General features: G+C 39.1%; 1 protein-coding gene across 8 annotated transcripts in view; it reads right to left on the bottom strand.

Annotated features, from left to right (window-relative positions):
* The window catches only part of MICU1 (mitochondrial calcium uptake 1), a 248,400-nt gene that overhangs the window by 51,440 nt on the left and 175,019 nt on the right, over positions 1–21,941 (bottom strand). For all 8 annotated transcript variants that reach the window (XM_078434361.2, XM_081790529.1, XM_081790530.1 and 5 more), the window contains one exon: positions 21,386–21,583. In XM_078434361.2, the coding sequence (XP_078290487.1) occupies positions 21,386–21,583 (198 nt within the window). The remainder of the gene's footprint in view (positions 1–21,385; positions 21,584–21,941) is intronic.

Here is a 21,941-nt window from a genome sequence, read left to right as displayed (position 1 = left end):
ACAAGCACACAGGAGGATGCAGACAAAACAGGCAATGCCAGATCCGTAGGCCAAAACAATTTGTACACTGAGTCTGAAACTATGCCAGAGTGATAAATTAGGTGAGAATGGCAGGTACATTTATTTGTTCAAGTGAAAACCACAAAAACCCGTCAGTAAAGTTTTCCTTCTTCTGTCACTTGATATTAGAAAACTACCATATCCTCAGTTTTTGAAAGATTCAAGCTAGGGCACATTTTAAAAAGCATTATAACCACTTTAATCCACTAGGAAAATGAGAGTATTTTTACCAAAACACAGAGACCCACCCATCTGAATCAGAAGGCTATATTATATCACAGTATCTATAGTCAGGTGAAGATATCTGTAGGAGTCTTTTCATTTAATCTGTATTCATTAAACTTCTAGTTTGATAGCCTCTGAGAAATACGTTATGCAGCACTATATACTCTCCGTACTGGAAGGATTATGATATTCCTCCTGCATCATTATCAGAGATCTTAATTATGTGGGGACTATAAACAAAGCCAGTATATTTCAGTGGCAGGAATTTAGGCTATGCAGTCAGATTGATTTGAGTTTGGTGTTTCTTGGTCACTTACCTATTATGACCTCCTGAACAATTTATTTAACCTTTCCAAGTTTGGTTTCTTCATTTGTAAGATGGGTGTAATAAGTTACTTTCCTCTTGGGATTATTTTGAGAGTTAAGTTAGATAATGCTTCAGAAATAATCACCCTAATTTATCTTTTCTAAGATGCATTTACTCATTTATTTTTTTTTTTTTTGCATTTTAATACCTCTAAACTCAGTATGCTTTTACAATTGCTGTTAGCTAGGCAGCAACTCTAACATTGTTGTCACTGGCTGTGACAGTGACTGTGTGAATACATCAGAGTGTGCAGAATGGGTGTCTGTGGCTCGGAAGAAAATCCCAGGTAACAGTGGAGTATTCCTTTAAGAAATGCTGCATTACTAATGCTCTTGATGGCTCAAGGACAGTAGTGTATGGAAAAACACAGATTTCGAGTCAAAAAGAAATTCAGAACAGTTGGACTTGAATATGATGAAGTTTTAGACCAATTTATTTTGTTCATAATTCCTTTATTATGTGTGTACAAGAATGACACATAATAAATATCTAAACTTAAAGGAGCATGTTAATAGGTCTTAACCAAATATTTTTGGTGTGAAGAAAGCATTTTTGTCATGGTTTGCTTGATGGCATTTTTAAATCTTTCTTGATGGCACATAAAATAATGGTCCATATTCCCACTGTTTTAGATTCCACGAAATATGGTAGTACAGCACCTAGCACATACTAAGAGCAGAGTAAATATTAGCTGCTATTCAGAATAGTATTATTAATAACAATAAGTGTTAGCCACAAAATAATTTGGGGGTCACACCTGCTTCTGTTAACTTCAGCTCTGCTTATTTTTACTTTTTTTTCTTTTTAAGTTTATTTTGAGATAGAGAGAAAACATGAGCAGGAGAGGGGCAGTGAGAGAGGGAGAGAGGGAGAGAGAGAGATCCCAAGCAGGCTCCGCAGTGTCAGTGCAAAGCCTGATGTGGAGCTCGACTCCATTAATTGTGAGATCATGACCTGAGCAGAAATCAAGAGTCCGATGCTCAACTGACTCAGCCACCCAGGCACCCCTAAGCCCTGTTTAAAGAGAAACAAAATTTCTGTTCTCTACAGAGACAATACAGGAAAAAAAATGAGAAAGTAAAGAAAAACAACTTAGTAATTCTCTTAACTCTGCTTTCTACTCATCACATGTGCATTTTGCATGTTTCTAAGGAGGAAAAGAGGCAGGAGTGGAAACATGCTTAGAACATGGAAAGTTAAATGATAAACTCTTTCTCCATAAAAACTGGACTTATGCAAAAATTTATGGACATAGGAGCCATAAGAATAAATTGTAAGCCCTGTAGTTAGTACATACAGAATACAAACAAATGGACTGAGGGATAATAATGTACAAAATGCTTCCTATTCATTCTCTTGAGTCTCATATTTACCCTTGAAAGAGGTGTAATGGCTATAATCTCCATTTACATAAGAGGAGTCTGAGATTGGAAGGGCAGTGGGACAAGGTCAAGACCACAACATAGTCTGGTGGGTTTTAAAATTACTTCACATGGATGTGTATTACTGGCATGGTTACAGCCATGATAAAATTGCATAATATTGTTTCCACAAATTAATGAGCCCAGACTAGAGGCTGATTTTAAGATCACATAAGGATACATATTCCTAATAAATATGAAAAAAATAAAACAGGTAATTATAAGTTACACTGCCAGTTTATACTCGGGAGGACACAGCATTGTAAATAGTTATTAGTTGGTGTTTTCTACAAGAATGGTGTCACAGAAGCAAGATATGAAAAAATCAGTGTGGCTGAGTTAGAAAGAAGACTGTATTCATGGAATCCATCATGGTGACTCTATGTTCTACAAAAGTATATAGTTTAACTGAGAGAAACAGAGGTCCACTACACAAAAACAATAAAAGTGTTAAGGTTATACCTATTTTTACCCATATGCACTGAGCTAAATATTAAATTGCACATTCTCAATTTTTTACCTTATTCAGAAAACACTAAAAGACCATAATTTGAGGGCATTATCTGTAAAATTAGAAACACATTCTATTCTTTGGTCTCCAGACCTCCTATCTCAGTTTATCTCACTTGAAATGACTTATCCCTTTTTGGTGGGCTTAATCTTATCACTCATTTTATTTCTGACCATTCAGAAAGCCACTGCGTAGGCAATGAATTCATACTTATTAGGTTCTATGGAACTGGTTAATATATTCCAAGAAACTAAAAATGATGTTGGAAAGTGTCAATTTTTTAGAACAGAAAATGGAGAGCCAGAGAGTGAAATACAATATACAGAAGTTGGAATTCAGGTCAAATTGAGTGACAAGCATAAGAAGACAAATGTAAGGAAGATAGGAGACTGAAACTCACAAATAGGTAGCTCACTGAAGCTTTAAACAGAAAGTCAGATGAAACAGTGAATCCAATCACAGGCAAAGCGTTAGGCCAGACTACATCCGTATCATACTCCTTTCGTAAAAGAAAGAAGGAAAGAAAGAAAACAGGTTTCCTCTGGGAGAATTAGAAAATGAAAGAAAGCCATTAAGTTCTTTGATGATGACAATGATGAAAAACAGAAAGTGAACTTGCTTTCTATTTCTTTTATTTTCTAGGTTAACAATATGTTCAGCTGTCCCCGGCTGGCCAATTACATGTTTTACAGTACCACAGAGAAACTATCAAGTGAGATTATGTGTTAAATCCCTCAGCGCTGAAGCTCTTTGTTTTTTGTTTTTTAAGTCACCAAGCTAATTAAGATCGTCTTTCTTAAATGCTAGTTTTTCATCTTGCTTTGTTTTTTTAAAGCAACTTAAGAGACATAGAAGATATTTTTCAATTATGTGGTAGCCTCTTACGTTTTTAAAAAGAGCTAATTAGGAATGTTTAATGCTTAAGCATAAGGTTCTTCAACATGGCAGGGAATCAGAATAATCTGAACAAACGGTGATACCCTATAAGGCACCTGGAGGTCATCTGAAGTTCATTCATTTCCTATATGAGCTCAGTGACCACAGAGTCTTCTTCCATTAAGTCTGGGCATGTTTGGGGGTCATTGTTTTGGCTTTTCTAGTTGTATTAAGGCTTCTTTTTGTTGCAAATAATGGAAACCAACTCAAGCTACCTTTAGCAAAAAAGAAATTTAGGAACCCCAAGAGACCAAGGCAGCTCACAGATGGGAAAGGACTGAAAGCCAGGACTAGAAAGCTGGCCCTCATTTCTGTGCAGCTGCTTCAGTTTCTGCTTTAGGTTAGCCCTTCTTCTTTGTGCTTCATGGGTCTACACAGTGGGCAGAGACTATTACCCTGGAGTTCTGGAGAACGTGCTATGGTTCAACTACCAAAAAAAGAGACCAATTGTCCCTAATCCCAATTTCAAATTTCCTATGGAGAAATTCTGGCTGGTCCAACCTGGGTTGGGCAGCCACTCCTGATCCAATTACCTGGGGCAGGGGGAGCGATGGGTGATACGAGGGGAAACAAGGGGGAAGGCACAAAGTACAAAAATGGCTTCCAGGAGCCCACACCTGTGTTTGAGAAGTAGCATGGAACAAATCCTGGAGAAGAAGGAATTGTTGAAATTTGAGTAGATACCCCAAGAGGGACCTGATATACTAACCCATAATGATGCCATTGAGAGAGACAGGAAGGGTATATGCATGTGTATGTGTGCCTTTATTAGGCTGGTGTTGTCCACATCTGACGAAATATTTACTAATTCAACACTATTTCCTGAGCATCTCGTTTGTGTCAGGTATCATCAGGCACTAAGGAAATAATTATGAGCCTAATATTCTCTCTCAGAAGTTTTCAAGTAGTGTTTGGGGACTGGTATTTAATGATCAGGTGACTATTTAATTAAATGATCTGAAGAAAAAAAGTACAGGGTGCTTTGGCAACATCTAATATAAAAATGTGGTCTAATTTGGGTTTGGAAGGTGGTGAAACACAGGACTTCCTTGATTGAGAACTGAGTGGGGTTTAACTGAGCTCTGAGGAAGAGGAAAGAGGTAACTAGGTGAAGGAAAGCAGGGAGAGAGTGTCCTAGGCAAATCAACAGTAGTGCAAAAGCCCTTAGGTGGAAGACTGATTGGTACGAGATGGATTTGGAGGAGGCAGCAGCAGAGGCCAAATTATAGAGCCTATAAGTATGGGTTTAAGTATTTATTCTAAGAATGATAAGGAAGCCAAGAGTGCCTATAGTAAGACTAGTTAGGAGGCAACTGAAGTAATCCAGGCAAAAGATGACTATAGTTTGGGCTAGAATGGTAGTGGAGACGGACAGAAGTGGTTGGAGGAGATGATGTTACCAAGAGTGATTGTGGGAATGGGTGTGATGGAGAGATCTGTGCCTAATTAGGTTCTTTTCTGCTTCATAAACATTTTTCTTTTTTAAAAGTTTATTTATTTTTGTTTTTGTTTTTTTTTTAACGTTTATTTATTTTTGAGACAGAGAGAGACAGAGCATGAATGGGGGAAGGTCAGAGAGAGGGAGACACAGAATCTGAAACAGGCTCCGGGCTCTGAGCTGTCAGCACAGGGGCCCGATGCGGGGCTCGAACTCACGGACCGCGAGATCGTGACCCGAGCCGAAGTCGGCGCTCAACCGACTGAGCCACCCAGGCGCCCCTAAAAGTTTATTTATTTTTGATTGAGAAAAAGAGAGAGAGAGAGAGACAGAGAGAGAACCCACACATGTACAAGTGGGGGAGGGGAAGGGGCAGAGAGAGAGAGAGAGAGACAGAGAGAGACAGAGAGACAGAGACAGAGACAGAGACTGAGAGAGAGAATCCCAAGCAGGCTCTGCAATGTCAGTGTAGAGCCTTACTCGGGGATGACCGAAAGATCATGACCTGAGCCAAAATCAAAAGTCAGATGCCCAACCGACCTAGGCACCCAGGCAACCCCCCCCCACCCAGCCCCACAGTTTTCTGTATGTGACTCTTGCTATGTGCAAAGCCTATGGTTGCTTGGTTTTCTTACTGCTAACCCTAAGCCTTTACTGAAGTAAAGTCAGATGACTCCTCATTTCTGTCTGGCAGGTCTTTCTCTTGCTGGTGCTAGCAGAATATTTTTATGTTTGATATTATACTCCCTTAAATCTTTAAATTACTTTGAATATCTTTCCTTCTTGGGGTCCTATTAGATTTTTGGAACACCTGATATATCAGTGTGAATGGCCAACGCAAGGTAATAGGTGCACTGGTGACTATTAAAGAAGCTGGTCTTATAATCTCCTGTAGCTCCCAAAGACAGCAGAGATCCCGTACTTTCAAGGGTATTTAACTTGAGAAGCCAGATGTAACACAGAAGACAAAGATACAAATATCAGCTGGTCATTCTCAATTCTATCCCTTTAACAGAGTTCAGATACCTACCTTTTCGCCTCTGGCCATCATGTAGCTGGGTGGCAACAATAAGCCCCAAATTATCTAGGGAGGATACATGCTGTCCACCGCTTTGCAATACTAGAGAAGACTGCCACGTACACATGAGGTTAAGATTACCGCACTGTTTTTAGTATGGAGGCAGAGAGGAAGTTAATTGGTATTTTAGATCAGAGCCAACCACTGAATACACTAAAATTATGCCACCACGGTAACATCAGAAAAATTGCACATCGTTCTGTCACATATTTACCAGCAAATACTGGCAGAGAGAGGCAGGTATCTCAAATATTTGAAGCTATCTAGTAACTAGAGCTTGACATATACTAATTATAGCCTAATGGTATTCATTTATCAAGATCATATAACTCTTCCTCTGCTCTGAGGATCTGCCTTATTGAGCCCTCTGGCAGATGGATGTGTTGACTACTGAAAACCCTGAGTGAGAAGGTGAGTCATTTTGGATGACCTCTATCTAGCAGGTTTATAAGGGCCTGGAAAGCTATGCCCATTATGCCAGTTTGAAATTAATTACGTTTCACTAGGACAGTAGGCTCCCGGGCACAGTTGACAAAGTGTGTTTAAAATCTGATTAGTTTTGGTGTGTTGATGATTTCGTGTTCAAATAAATGGACTTAGTATACTCACTGGATCAACCACCTCCACAATTTATTATTTTTCCTGGGCAGAAATTGAATGTAAAACCACATTAACATCACATTTGAGGTTATACATACTCACCAGTGAGGAAAACCAAAGAGATTGCTCCCCCGGCTATCATAACCATGTCAGAGCATAAAGATATATATTTAAAGTGAACTATAAAACTTAATTCAAATCCACAGGAAAAAAAAATACCACATAGGCTCTTGAAAATCAGATTGAGATAAAATCAGTAAACCAACCACTATAATTTCCTGAGCAAAATCCCAGTCATTATTTTAGATCCAAATTTAACCTCACACACCCATTTACTTAATAAGACATGCTAGGAGTTCTCTCGGAAAAGTCTAGTTCAATTTAAGGTGACAGAGGAATTTCCGGTGGGCAGCAAGGTTTGTTCTCATTTCTTTAGTTAATATCACAGATGGGTAAAATGAGAGTTTATACCTAAGTGAATAATTGGAAATTATGTAAAAGGATAACCAAAGAGTAGCTACTTTCTACTTTAAAAGTTCAGGGGCACTTGAGTGGCTCAGTCGGTTGAGTGTCCGACTTCAGCTCAAGTCATGAGCTCATGGTTTGTGGGTTCGAGCCCCGCATTGAGCTCTGTGCTGACAGCTCAGAGCCTGGAGCCTGCTTTGGATTTGGTGTCTCCCTCTCTCTCTGACCCTCCCCTGCTCATGCTTGTCTCTTGTCTCTCAAAAAGAAATAAACATTAAAAAAAAATGAAAAAAAAAAGTTCAAAGTTCATTAGACTTAAGAAATGAAAATTTTCAGATACCCAGAAGGCTAACACTACGTGATACATTATCTAAGTGTTTTTATATGTATCATATTCTATGCATCATGAGAGCAAAATTCCTTAAATCTTGAGTATAAAAGTAACTTGTTAGGTTTTGAACACACTACCATTGTGTCACAGTGGGAATTTCCCAAGTTGATTATAAAATATCATGGAAAAAAATTATAAAATACTCTCATAATGGATACTGGATTACAAAGTGATTTTTATAGATATTTTCCTTAAACTGAGGGAATAAATTCACAAGCATGGACGCTAACACATCATAATGTTTTGGCTGTGAAGTGAGATTTATTTTAAATGTCCAATACTTGTGCCACTAATGGGAGCAATAAACCATGGTTCACAGCATAAAAGGGACTAAACCCCATTCCTTGAGAAAGAAAGAAAGAAAGAAAGAAAGAAAGAAAGAAAGAAAGAAAGAAAGAAAGAAAGAAACTGAATCCTGAGGATTTAGAGGAAACTTCCTCAGGGGCACCTGGGTGGCTCAGCTAGTTAAGCATTGATTTTGGCTCAGGTCATGATCTTGTGGTTCGTGGGTTTGAGCCCCGCGTCGGACTCTGTGCTGACAGCTCAGAGCCTGGAGCCTGCTTCAGATTCTGTGTCTCCCTGTCTCTCTGCTCCTCCCCGGCTCTTCTCTCTCTCTCTCTCTCTCTCTCTCTCTCTCAAAAAATAAATAAACATTAAAAAAAATTTTTAGAGGAGCCTTCCTCATCAATTCAAAAGCTACATAGTAGGCACATCTCTCTGGAGACGGCAGGGCCCGGGATAAGAATATGGCAAGCATTTGCATATCCTGGATCACAAGAACATGTGGCTGGGTGTCTGGGGAAGCAGAGAGAAACTACTAACATACAACGCTTGAATACTCCTAGGAAGCAAGTGTCTCATGGGAGGGAAGGGAATGGGGCTGCCACTTTGTTCACTCGATCCAAAGTTCATGAAACATGGGGAGGACTGTGGTGACCCTGAGCAGTGCCAAGTGGTACAGAAAGGCAGTAAGACCTGTGAAACTAAAATCACCACAGGGCAGAAAGATAAACTGGTGAGAGAGCCTATGCAATGAGCCAACTGCTGGGAAAGGGAGCAATGGCACCTGGGTCCATGAGACAGCACTGCTGTTGACGGCATGTTACTGGAACTGTTCTTTTTTATTTTTTATTTTTTTTTATTTTTATTTATTTTATTTATTTATTTTTTTTATTTATTTTTGGGACAGAGAGAGACAGAGCATGAAGGGGGGAGGGGCAGAGAGAGAGGGAGACACAGAATCGGAAACAGGCTCCAGGCTCCGAGCCATCAGCCCAGAGCCTGACGCGGGGCTCGAACTCACGGACCGCGAGATCGTGACCTGGCTGAAGTCGGACGCTTAACCGACTGCGCCACCCAGGCGCCCCTGGAACTGTTCTTAACACAGCCCTCTGGCGGCCAGCCTCATATTCTGGAGCAGGTGGTGAGATTATACATGTGGTAGCCTGTATAAGGATGTCTCCCTGTGTGCCCCATCTCCTGATATTCATACTCTTGTCTAGGCTCCTCCCACAGTGGTCTAGGATGGGTCTATATGGCCAAAAGAGTATGGCAGAAGTGATGTCACTCCTGAGAGTGGGTAATAAAAGGCATCTTGGTTGCACTTTCTCTCTCACGGATCACCTGCTGTGCAAGACGCCAGCCGCCATGTCATGAGAGCCTTGTGAAAACATCCACAGAATGAGGAACTAAAGCCTTTTGCCCACAGCCATGTGGGTGAGCTTGGCAGAGGGTCCTCTAGCTTAGTCAGGCTTTTAGAGTACTGCAGTTCTGGTGACAGTGTGACCACACTTCATGAAAGACGGCCAGAACCACCCAGCTAAGCTGCTCCTAGATTCCTGTCCCTTAGCAACTGTGTGATATAGTAGTATTTGTCTTCAGTTGCTAGGTTTGGGGGTAATTTCTTATGCAATAATAGGTAACTAATACAGTCGTGATGCTCCACTTTGGGAGAGAAGGGGTTAGAAGCTATCTTCTTACTTTGCAAAACCACTAGAGCTTGAGCAGGAATCTCTACCAGCAGCATCAGCAACATCAGAGCTGGGGTCGCAGAATCAGACACATCACCTCAGACATGAGTGACAAAATTAGCCCTAATAACATGAATTCGTCCTGAATGTCATTTTGTTATATAGAGAGGGGAGAGAGAGGGAGAAAAGGAGGGAGTGAAGGAGCAGGGGAAAGAGAGAGAGAAAAAAAAAACAATTATCACTACAACAAAAAAGCTACCAGATGGGTAAGGTAATTCCACTACAGCAAATGAGATGCTTCCAGAATTTCTCAGTTTGTACTTTGCCAAATTTCATAGTATAGAAAATCTATGAGAACTATCTGTATACTAAAAAGAAAATACAGTACGTTAATATCTTAGCAATGATGACAGAGATAAAGAAATAATTCTGTATATGATGTCCAATAAAGAAAAAATGACTAATCCTGTATTCAAGGAAACTACTTCATTTTCTTCCCTAATTTCTGGCATCATGCTCCATAAATGTCTCTACATAGAGATTTGAAAAATATCGAACATTTCACTGAGCAATATTTTCCAGCATAATGAATTCAATACACCTCACTTATTTTTCTAGTTGGATATACTGTGAATCACTGATTTGGGATTAAAAATCTAATCAACATAATGACTGTGAAGTTGGCAATTGCCTGGAATCTTTTCAAACTTTAAAGGCTATGAAGCTGGGGTGCCTGGTGGCTCAGTCGGTTAAGTGACCTACTCTTGGTTTCAGCTCAGGTCATGATCTCATGGTTCGTGGGGTCGAACCCCTTTGCACTGACAGTGCAGAGCCTGCTTGGGGTTCTCTCGCCCTCTCTCTCTGTCCCTCTCCTGCTTGAGCTCTCTCCCTCTCAAAGTAAATAACCATTAAAAAAATAATAAATGCAGTGCCCCTGGGTGGCTCAGTCGCTTAAGCGCCCGACTTAGGCTCAGGTCATGATCTCACAGTCTGTGCATTCTAGCCCCACACTGGGCTCTGTGCTGACAGCTTGGAGCCTGGAGCCTGCTTCAGATTCTGTGTCTCCCTCTCTCTCTGCCTCTTCCCCACTCGTTCTCCCTCTCTCTCTCTCTTAAAAATACATAAACATTAAAACAATGAGGGCTATGATTCTGCAAAGAATATCAAGATGGGCCACTAGACAGAGATGTCAGGAAGCACAGGTCACTGGTTCTTGCCCCGCTTCCTCTGCTGATAATGGAAGAAATGCAGGAGATACCAACAGTCTGTGGGAAGGTGCTCTGCGGAGCAGTCTGAGGCTAAGCACCCAGACAAGAAACAGGGCAGCCGTGATTGAATGAACACATGAACAAACTCTCTTCGAGCACAGGATGGATGTCAGGCATTGTGCTGGGTACTTTTTATTTTTTTAATGTTTGTTTATTTTTGAGAGAGAGAGAGAGAGAGAGAGAGAGAGAGAGAATGTGAGTGGGGTGGGGCAGAGAATCCCAAGCAGGCTCCGCACTGCCAGCGTGAGCCGGACACAGGGCCTGAAGTCACAAACAATGAGATTGCGACCTGAGCCAAAACCAAGAGTCGGATGCCTAACCGACTGAGGCCCCCAGGTGCCCCATACCCGGTGCTTTCACATCTCAGGGAGTCTTCCTGAAAACTCTGTGAGGGACATCACTGCAAACTGTACATCTGAAGAAACTAAGCCTCCCAAGGTCAAAGAGATAAAATTTAAAAATCCAAATGACATAACTGTATACTGATTATTCTTTTGACAAATATTTACCATGCACCTATTCTGTGCATGCTTCTATCATTATAGCTTTCTCCCCGGAGTATAATAACTGTCTAACTTCCAGTCTGATTATAACTCCTTAAATTCAGGAATTGGGGTCTATACCTGCTCTTTACCTAACAAATGCCTGGCACATACCTAAGGACTCAATAATTTAAATCTGTTATTAGTAAGAAAACAAAAACAAAAACTAAGTGTTACATTGGCTTTATTTTTCTGCTAGGTAGATAGGCTACCAGATCTCAAAGAAACACTGGTAAAGAAAAGGGGCATCCTAAAAATGTTTTGGCATTACTTTATTTGAAGAGGCTTTTATTAATGCTAAAAAAAATTATTGGTGTAGTTTATATTTCATTAGTTCAAGATGCTTTAATAAAAGAAATCATTCATGCTAATGTGGGAGATTTGATATAAAACAAATGAGAATGTGGGTGGGGAGGGAGAAAAGGCATTCTATTGTAATAGGAAAAAGGAGAAATGAAGGAGACTTGTGAAAAAGCCATTTCTATGCTGTTAACTAAATTCAGAGGATAATAACTTGATGTAATATATATGACCCTCTAAAGTGGCATTTGCTTGCAGTCTGAATTCAACAGGCTGTAATGCATTATTTATTCACAAATTACTGCAAAGCTGGCTCTGGTTCCTAAGACATTGTCTAGACTCCCTAGACTCCTCTAACGCTGTATGGCAGGCTAGAGGCTACAGCTATTTTTAAAAACTCTCCTTTTCCTCTAAGGAAAAAAAAAAAAAAGGTCTCCTAGAGTTATTTGAGGCCAAATTAGTTAAAAGGCGGGGTTGGGGGGACAAACGAGGTTCTTTCCACTCATTAGTACAACTGTCATTCTTTAAAGCCCTCATTCTTTATTTTAAAATGTCCACAAATCCCCAAGACCATAATTCTGAAAGGCATCCTCAGCTGAAGATGGCTAGAAGGAGAAAAATGAAAAGATCTACTCAGAGACCCTACACATCATTTAGCCCAAACTTCATTCTGAGTGTGAGTCAGAGGTCAAATTTGATCTGCTTATAGGCCCAGCTAGCTCTTGGGAGAAATCTGGAGAAAGCCTCTCTTTTCTTATTCTGCCTTATGCTTTTCTTCTGTTTCTTAATTATCTCCATGGACCTGGACCTCCTCAGGTCCCTTCACCAACATGAGAACACCTTGGAGACACATTAATTTAAGGCTGGTTTGGGACAGACTTGATAAGAAAGGCCATTTTCTCTGTCACCCTTTCCTGGCTCCAGTCCCAGTGATAACTCAGTGCTCCCCTGCCTCTTCTCATTTATCCTACAGCCAGAACAAAGTGCGAATAAAAATCAACCACCCTATTCCTTAGATAGAATGGATTTTTGGTTAGAGCTGACTCAAATATTGCCTTCTCTGGGAAAGCTTCCCTGAGCAGTCTCTTGCACTCCTCACAGACTGATTTACATGTTCCCTTTTATATTCCCATTGCACCATATCAATATGTCTGGTACTGTACTTACAACACTGTGCAAGAATCATCTCACCTTTGTAAGCTTCTGGGGAGACCGATGTTTTGTTCATCTTAGTATCTTGAGCATTTAGCCTAGCTCCCGGAAAGCTAGTGTAAGTTATAAGAGCAGACCCTAAAGGCAGACTGCCGGGAATAAAATCTCAGCTCCTCCTCAGGCAAGTTACTTAATCTCTTTGTGCCTCAGTTTCCTTGATTGTGAAGTATGGGTAATTATAATACCAACCTCATAGCTTTGTGAAGATTAAATGGAATAATGTAGATAAAAAAACTCAGAGTAGGGCCTGGCTCAGTGATAACCTCTCAAGAAATGTAGTATTTTGATTTTACGTAGTATGTCCACAAACTTTTGTTAAAAAACACTCGATGTTGCTAGAGGTCTACATCCAAGACTGCTGTGGCTAGAAGAGTGTGTGTAGACGATACACTGAACTATGAGTTCACATAATCAACTCCTTTCATACTACTTCTCATTTCACTATATTGCATTCAACAATATTGTAAGTGTTCTGCGTGTGTGAAACTAAAAAAAGTATCACTGCGTTCTGAATTCCAAACAATTGACCTATGAACTTTTGGTTCATTGGTATACAGCTTATTCATAAACTGAAAAGCTCCTGTGTTCTACTAAAAGACGGCTGATAAGACTATATGAATGATATATTGAGGAACAATTTCCACTGGAGAAAGATCAAATCTTCATGATTTATTTGAGCTCCTTTTGTCTTGTACCCAGTTTAAAATCAACTTAGAATGTAAAGTTAAAGATACTGATGAGAGGAAAATCTTTGAGACCGCCCCAGTATTGCAAAGGTATCACTAACATATTGACTTTGGAATTGCAAAACTATCTGCAAATCAAAGAAAAATATCAGTTTTCTGCACTTTAATCCAAAAGGTCAGATGCAGAAGTGCCAATCAATGCTTTTCTTTTTCTTTTTTTTTTAAATGTTCATTTATTTATTTTGAGAGAGAGAGAAAGAGAGGCAGAGAGAGGGAGAGAGAGCATCCCAAGCAGACTCCATGCTGTCAGCACAGAGTCCAACATGGGGCTTGATCCCACAAACCATGAGATCACAACCTGAGCAAAAATCAAGAGTTGGACCCTTACCTGACTGAGCCACTCAGGTGCCCCAGAGAGAGCACACAAGGGAGAGGGGCAGAGAATCTTAACCAGGCTCCACATTCAGTGCAGAGCCTGACTTGGAGCTCTCCATCCCACAACCCTGAGATCAGGCCCTGAGCTGAAATCAAGAGTCAGATGCTCAACCGACTGAGCCACCCAGGTGCTCCTTAATGCCTTTTAAAAATCATGCCTAGAATCATATATTTTAAGCAACAAAGTATCACTCTTAAAAATTTTTCCTTGGGGCGCCTGGGTGACTCAGTAGGTTAAACATCTGACTATTGGTTTTGGCTCAGGTCATGATCTCGCAGCTTCATGGGATCTGGCACCACAGAGCCTGCTTGGGATTCTCTCTCTCTCCCTCTCTCGTTGCCCCTCCTCCACTTGTGCTGTCTCTGTCTCTCTCAAAATAAATAAGCTTAAAAAAAAACCCTTTTTCCTTCATTCTCCAAAAGATATGAAACAAAAAAGCACTGTTTTATATACTTTTTACAGAATAATTATCAAGGTTGCATTTACAACATCAAGAGAGCTTTGTATCACCATGCACATTCTACCATAGTTAGTATTTTCAGCCTGATTCTACAGCCAGAGAACCTATAATCGACAAATGATAGCAAACTTGAATTACAGGGCATAAATGGAACTGCAAGAAATTAAATCAGAGTTTGGCTTTGGGTTTTACATATCTTTACCCTGTTAAACTAATTCCCCCTAAGAGCTAACTTGATCTCATCAGAGCAAGATACTGGACCTACTTCATGATGTATGGTAAGAGAGAAATATAATTAGCTTTAAAAAGTGTTCACATCAAGTCATGGGTGACTGACTTCTAAATAATTATTGAGGGCAATTAAATTTTCATTTTATTATTTTTATATATTTCTATTTTTTTAAATTAATGATTATTTCCTAATGCATCCCTTGGTGTCCCAGGCAAAGTAAGACTAGTAGGTTGGATGGATCATGTTACTAATCCAATGTGTTATTTTTATAAAAGAAACAGATGTCTGGATTTAAGAAATAAGAAAAGGGGGGAGCCTGGGTGACTCAGCCAGTTAAGCTGATTTTGGCTCAGGTCATGATCTCATTGTCATGAGATTGAGCCCCACTTCAGGCTCCACACTGGGCGTGGGGTCTGCTTAAGATTCTCCCTCTTCCTCCTTCACCCACTCATGAAGCAAGAAATTAAAGTATTTTGTACGGTTAAAGTAACATCTGAGAAAATAATGCCTGTTATGGCTTTTTTCTCTTCAAAATGTTATAAGGGTAAAGTAGTTTATTCATGCTAAGTACTTTAAATTTTTCAGAAAAAATGAACTAGTAATTTTTTTTTATTGCAACCCAAATAGGAAAGTTACAATTGTTCTATAGTGGGGATTGTTACCTCAATAGGTTTTTATATTTAACCTTTAAACATATACTTGGCTCCTTAAAGTTATTAATGCCTAAAAGAGACAAGTACTGTTTAATAACCCGTTTAATGATTTCTGGAAAATTCAGGCTTTCACCATCTAAGGATGGAAGAAGAAATATAGATTTATTATTATCCACATTCTGTTTTGTAGTGGCAAAAGTTGAAGAATAAAATTAAAAGAAACCCGATTGAACAGATCTCATTTCATTTCTTAGATTTAATCAAATCAAGAGTCAATTCTCATCTCTGAGTTTACATAAGAGTCAGTTTCCCAGAAGAAAGAAAACAAAACAAAACTGGTATTAGAATGAAAAGAAATCTGCTTTGCCAAGAGTGTTCTAGTTCCAAAAAGTGTTTGATTGAAAGCCTTCTTGCCTTCGGGTCTTCTGCAAATCTTTTGGCCAGGAAAAGAGCTGATGTTTGTCTCTTAATATGGTCCTCTGCATCAGAGCAAGACAGATTTAATTCTCCTTTAGCACTTTAGATGGGTGAGTACAAAGATGTCAGCCTAATGATATAAAGGGTAGGTGATCTGGAATTTCCTCAGGCACTTTTAATCATGTAGCCATAGGTATAATTTTTTTCTTTTAAGTTTCTCAATACTTAATACTCTTTTTTTTTGTTTTACTTTTATTGACAAATGGGAATAATTAGCATTGTTCTTTATGTACCCCTTTTATTTTCTTCCTGGCTGAACGGATTTGTTAACTTCAATATTTTTTTTCCCTAAAGACTGGGAATATAAGACTGTCACTGTTATCCTTTGAACCGTATACAATTTGCCTTCAGATAATTGACACTCATGCCTTCTTAAAATGCAATAATCTGATTGGTTATGCAATAAGCATGTGAACCCCAAAACTTTATACAAAAAGATTACAGATTGGAATTCTATTAGATGATGCTTTTTCAGTTTTCTTGTATATTCTGGGGTTGGCCTCTTTCTTCCTGAATAAATTAGTTTTTGCTTTTCTTTGACATAATGACAGCTCCTTTTCCCCCTCCCCCCAAATTAAAATTAATTATACTCTTTCAAAGAGTTCTCTATTACCTTTCATTTTTGACTGACATCCTACTTACTGTAGTCCTCAAGAAATCAATGAATATATTAATTGGAATTAGACTTGGCACCTGTCTCTAAGGAACTCAACTCAATAGTTCCTCATAGCCTTAGATGGAATTTTTTAATAACTTCAAAAAAGATTTTTGGAAAAAACCAACTGTGTATTCTTAAGTCATTCCTTCAAACCCGTGTGTTTTGAGTTTCCAGACAGAGAAATAAGGATAGAGTAAAACAAATCTGATCAGAATTAAGAGCATTAAAACATTTTTAAAAAATCTAGCAAGTTAATAATTGTTATAAAAAGAAACTAAATGGCTAGTTTAGGTAATATAAACACAAAAGAACAGTGTTCTTAGTCATAAGACTCAATTTGAGGGGCCAAAGAACTAGGAAAAAATGGTGCTAAAGAAACATGGCCTTTTCCTGTTCCTAAAATTCAGAACATTTAGTTTTTCTTTAGAGTTCCAAATAAGTCAGGCGTAGAAACCTCACCTCAGATGAAAACGAGTAATAACCAGATAAAGAACAGATGGTTCAGTCTGAAAGACCGAGTTGGAGTGCTGGCTGTATTATTTAATTGCTCTGTTACTTTTATCTTTTTGAGTTTCAATTTCTACATCTGTAACACGGATATAATACCACTAAACATACTAGGGTCGGCAAGATTTAAAATAAGGCCATGTAGGGGTGCCTGGCTGACGGAGTCCATGGAGCATGCAGCAATTGGTCATGAGTTCAAGCTCAATGTTGGGGGTAGAGACTATTTAATAAATAAAAGTTTAAAAAATAAGATAAAATAAAATAAAATAAAATAAAATAAAATAAAATAAAATAGGGGCGCCTGAGTGGCTCAGCTCAGTTGGTTAAGCATCTGACTTCAGCTCAGGTCACGATCTCGCAGTAGTGGGTTCGAGCCTTGTGTCGAGCTCTGTGCCGACAGCTCAGAGCCTGGAGCCTGTTTTGGATTCTGCGTATCCCTCTCTCTCAAAAATAAATAAACATTAAAATAAAATAAAATAAAATAAAATAAAATAAAATAATATAAAATAAAGGCATGTAATATACATAAACTACATGGCTCATAGCACGCACTCAATGAATGGTTATGGACTTTCCCCTCTTCCCTGATCCCTCTGGAAATTAAACTTGACAGATAAATAGTGTTCTCTTCACTCTCAAAGCTACTGTAGTGAGAAAAAGATAGAAATAACTAAGTGGAACAATAAATCTCCTTGATCTGAAATTTTAAAGTAAATAAGTTAAGTTATGAAATAAAACTAGAAGAGGTAAATAGAATGATGGAATTATAAAAACCCATATGAAAGTTAAGCTACTATTAATCATTTCCATTTTCCTCTTGGCTATGATGATGAGATTATGTTTCATATTCAGTGAAGGGAGAAATTACCCATACTTTGAAAAGTAATATTAAAAGTGTTTCATAAAAACAAAACTTTGCTTCCATTTTCCAGAAGTTTTATCAGAAAAGTATTTCAACACAGGACTTTTCAGTCATTCATTTGAGGTGACCTGTTTAAATGCCTACTATGCGCCAACTGCCATAGCAGTGGCAGAGGATATGCAGAGAAGGTGAAAGAATACTTATTAAAGGTATAGTACAGGTCAGCTGGTATCAGGCACATACCACTGTATCTGTTTGCTGGGGCTGCCTTACCAAAATACCATCAGCTGGGTAAACAAACAATGCAAATTTACTTTCTCACAATTCTGGCGGCTGCAAGTCTAAGATCAAGGTACAGGCAGAACAGGTCTCCTCTGAGACTTCTCTCCTTGGCTTATAGTTGGCTACCCTCTTGCTGTTTCTTTACGTAGTTGTTCCTCGGTGCATGTGCACCCCTGGTGTCTGCATGTCAATAAATTTCCTCTTCTTACAAAGACACCAGTAGGACTGCATTAGAGTCCACCCTAATGGCCTCATTTTAACTTAATCACCTCTTTAAGGACCCTATTTCCAAATACAGTCACATACTGAGGTACTGGGGATAAGAGCTTCAAAATGAGAATTCTGGCGGAATACAATTCAGCCCATAAGAAACATGATCTCATTTAACCATTGCCCTGTTTGACAAATGAGGGCCTAGGCTCAGAGAGAATCACTCACTCAATAAATGTCACAGAGCCAGAAAGCGGTGGAAACGAAATTTTAATTCAGGTCTCATTATGAGAGCACCAAAGGTATGTTCTTTCTTCTATTCACGCTTTCTCAAAGAATTACAAATCTAACTGGAGGGGCACCTGGGTGGCTCAGTCAGTTGAGTGTCTGACTCTTGATTTTTGTCTCAGCTCATGATCTCACAGTTTGTGGGATCCAGCCCCGCACTGGGCTCTGCACTGACAGTGCAGAGCCTGCTTGGGATTCTCTCTCTCCCTCTCTCTTACCCCTTCTCCCTACTTGCATGCACTCTCTTTCTCTTTCTCTCTCTCAAAACAAATAAACATTGGGAAAAAAAAACCCAAATAGAGGAGGGCACCTGTCGGGATGAGCACTGGGTGTTGTATGGAAACCAACCTGACAATAAATTTCATATTAAAAAAAAAAAACCCAAATCTAATTGGAAAGACAAAAAACTGACTTGTGAAACTTTAAATCTGGGAGTTATTGATAAGGAGGCACTTATTCACTGGACTCATACCATTACATGGAAAGAATGGATTCAGGATTACTAAACATTTATAGAATATTTATTACATGTTAGGCTGGGTTCTTTCACAAAAGGGCCTACTGATTCCCTTACATGAGGAATTGCTGATTGGCAAACAGGAAGAGTCTTGATAGTCTTAGACCAAAATGTATAGACGATCCTAAGTCAATATCAAATACAAGAGAGCTTCCACAATAAGTATCTTAGATACAACTGTCTTTTAGATCTCCTTTTGTCTGTATTTGGGTGTAGGCTGTGTGCAGGCATACATGTATGAAATCCCTCATCTGCTTTGTAACATTCTACCTCATTGGTGATCCACATTGATAATCTACCTCACTGGTAATGTTAGTGGGCTTGGTTTCAGCTCTATAACTTCTCAGAGTGAAAGACAAAAGCCCCATGCTCTGTCTCTTGAGACTCTGACCTGTGTGTCCAGGAATGAGTGTCAGGCTAGGTTGTGGTCAGGCTGGCACCTGCTTCGTGCCCTTGATGACCCCAAACTGTTGTTTAAAGTTTGTTGAAAGTACTGTTGCCTGTATTCTCGAACTGCATTTTATGGATCTATACTTTATGTTAAATTGTAATTATATAATTGGTAAGTAATTTACATTCCCAGATTATGTTATAAAATTTCCAAAGAAGACCATTCCAAAGAAAACCATGCATACTGGGGAATAAGGCATATGCCTAGAATCCTAGTACATACCAAAATGTACTAGGTCTGATACACAAAAGTTATCAGACTCCTGAAAGATGATGTGAAAGATGTCCTCTATATACCAGCAGGAAAGAAATGGAGAGAGGCAACCATGGAAAAGCAACTAAAATATATGGGGAGACTAAAGGAAGCTAAGAATTATTTAAACATGATCTGTTTATATGGATTACTCTCAACTGTGACTCCACTTCTCTAGTGATAATCATGCAAACTTTATAAAGGTAAGCTGCCTGTCTTTGTTCAGTTCAGTATATAAACTCTCTTAAGCCTAGCCACTTCTTTGGGTTTTCATTTTCCTATGCGGGTTCCCAGGTGTGTGTTAAAATCTATGTGCTTTTCTCCTGTTAATCTGCTCTATGTCAATTTGATTGTCAGCCCCAGTCAGAGACTCTAGGACGGTAAAGTTTTGCTTCCCCTGCTCTCTCTCTATGTGTGTGTGTATACACACACACACACACACACACACACACACACACACACACACATACACCACTTCCCACTTACTATAGGGGACAAGAACTGTTCTCAAGCAGGCTGAATTGTACAGATCCATTAGGTTTTTGTTTTTATGAGGGAAATTCTTTGAATATCAATTACATCATTTAAAAAAAAAAACAAGTACCAAAGCACATTTCAAGGTTTGATCTGATTTTTAGTATTATCTACACTTCTTTCTTAAAGTATGAACATTCGACAGTGTTCTTATCAATACTGGGAATTCGGTTGTGATTTTTCAAACTGTCTCAATTGAGTTGAGTGGGTAAGAGGTGGGAGTAGCATTATCAGACTCTTAGAGAAAAATGGAAGAGCAGCTGAAGAAGCAATATACATAGTTTAAAAACAAAGCAGTGTTTTTCTCCAATACTTAAATGTGTTTTTAGTCAGAGTAGTTTGATGGTTTCAAATTTCAAATGAATATTAAACATGTTTTTTAAAAAAACAGGTCGAGAAATACCATCTAAGGGAATTTTTTAAAAATCTGAAGAAATGAGGTTTCAGTTTTTCCACAAAAAAGTGCATTAGGAGACACTTAATGAATATTTTGAATTGAATAGACTTAGTAGCCAATTAACTCAAAATACACTTAATTCAATAAGTAAACACACAGAGAAAGGTAATGTCCTTATAGAATTGTTTTTGGGAACTGAATAGCATGATGGTCTAAACCGTGAGTGGAAAAGTAAATCTCCAAACACCGTATGACATTTTTCCAGCTCCGAGCACTTCTATTTTTATTCTGACATTTTGTGTTTCCAGCAGTTTTTACCTTGGTAAACTTTCAAAGAAAGATCTACTTATTATCCCCCCTCCACCTCTGGTGCCTTCTACAAAATAACATAAAACGGGATACGTGGTCAGGGTGAGCACTGCTCTGGCCCCTGAATTTTTCCTTCCTCAAGCTGAGTATCCAAAGACAACTAAGATTTTCAATTTAGAGTGTTTTGGCTTTTGGTCCCAGAACCACCTCACTCCAAGACTTCTTCACAGAACATAGTATTTCTCAACTGTTATCTGGTTCAAACCAATCAGTTCTCACAGCTGGAGACAGAATGAAAGAATGTCTATAGTGCAGGCCTCCCCAGCCCAGAGGATCTAAGTGCATATGTGAGGGACAGTGCCCTGACCCCTGAAGTCCAGGGATACCTACCTCTAGTTTCAGAACATCATGCTGAAGTTTACGCTGAAATTCAAGGAAGTTTTTGATTGTCAGCTTTCCCTTAAGATCAGCTCCAAAGAAGTAGGTCGTGAGGGCTGAACACAAGCCAGACTTGAGGGTGTTGCCGGTAGTAGGACGATCTCTGTGACGCATACCCATACTGGTTTGGGAGCGAATGATGCTCTGAACCTAAAAGAGAAGCAAACCCCCATCCAGAAAAACATTACAAAGTAGAAAAATATATAAAAGTAAGAACAAGATGGGGCACCTGGGTGGTTCAGTTGGCTGAGTATCTGACTCTTGATTTAATCTCAGGGCATGATCCCAGAGTTGTGGGACCAAGCCCTGCTTTGGGCTCCGTGTTGAGCACAGAGCCTGCTTAAGATTTTCTCTCTTAAAGAAAAAAAAAGATCTCTTTCTCTCTACCCACCTCCATCTGCCCCTCTTCCTCGCTTCCATGCACTCTCTAAAATTTAAAAACTTTTTAAAAAAGTAACCAACTATTGATTTGTCTACCCTCTGCTACAATTGTATTTTAATGCTCACA

The sequence above is a fragment of the Panthera onca genome, chromosome D2 (assembly GCF_046562875.1).
Source record: "Panthera onca isolate mPanOnc1 chromosome D2, mPanOnc1 haplotype 2, whole genome shotgun sequence".
Classification (NCBI taxonomy): Eukaryota; Metazoa; Chordata; class Mammalia; order Carnivora; family Felidae; genus Panthera; species Panthera onca.
Note: the sequence above shows the minus strand (reverse complement) of the source record. Positions and strands in the feature narration are given on the sequence as shown.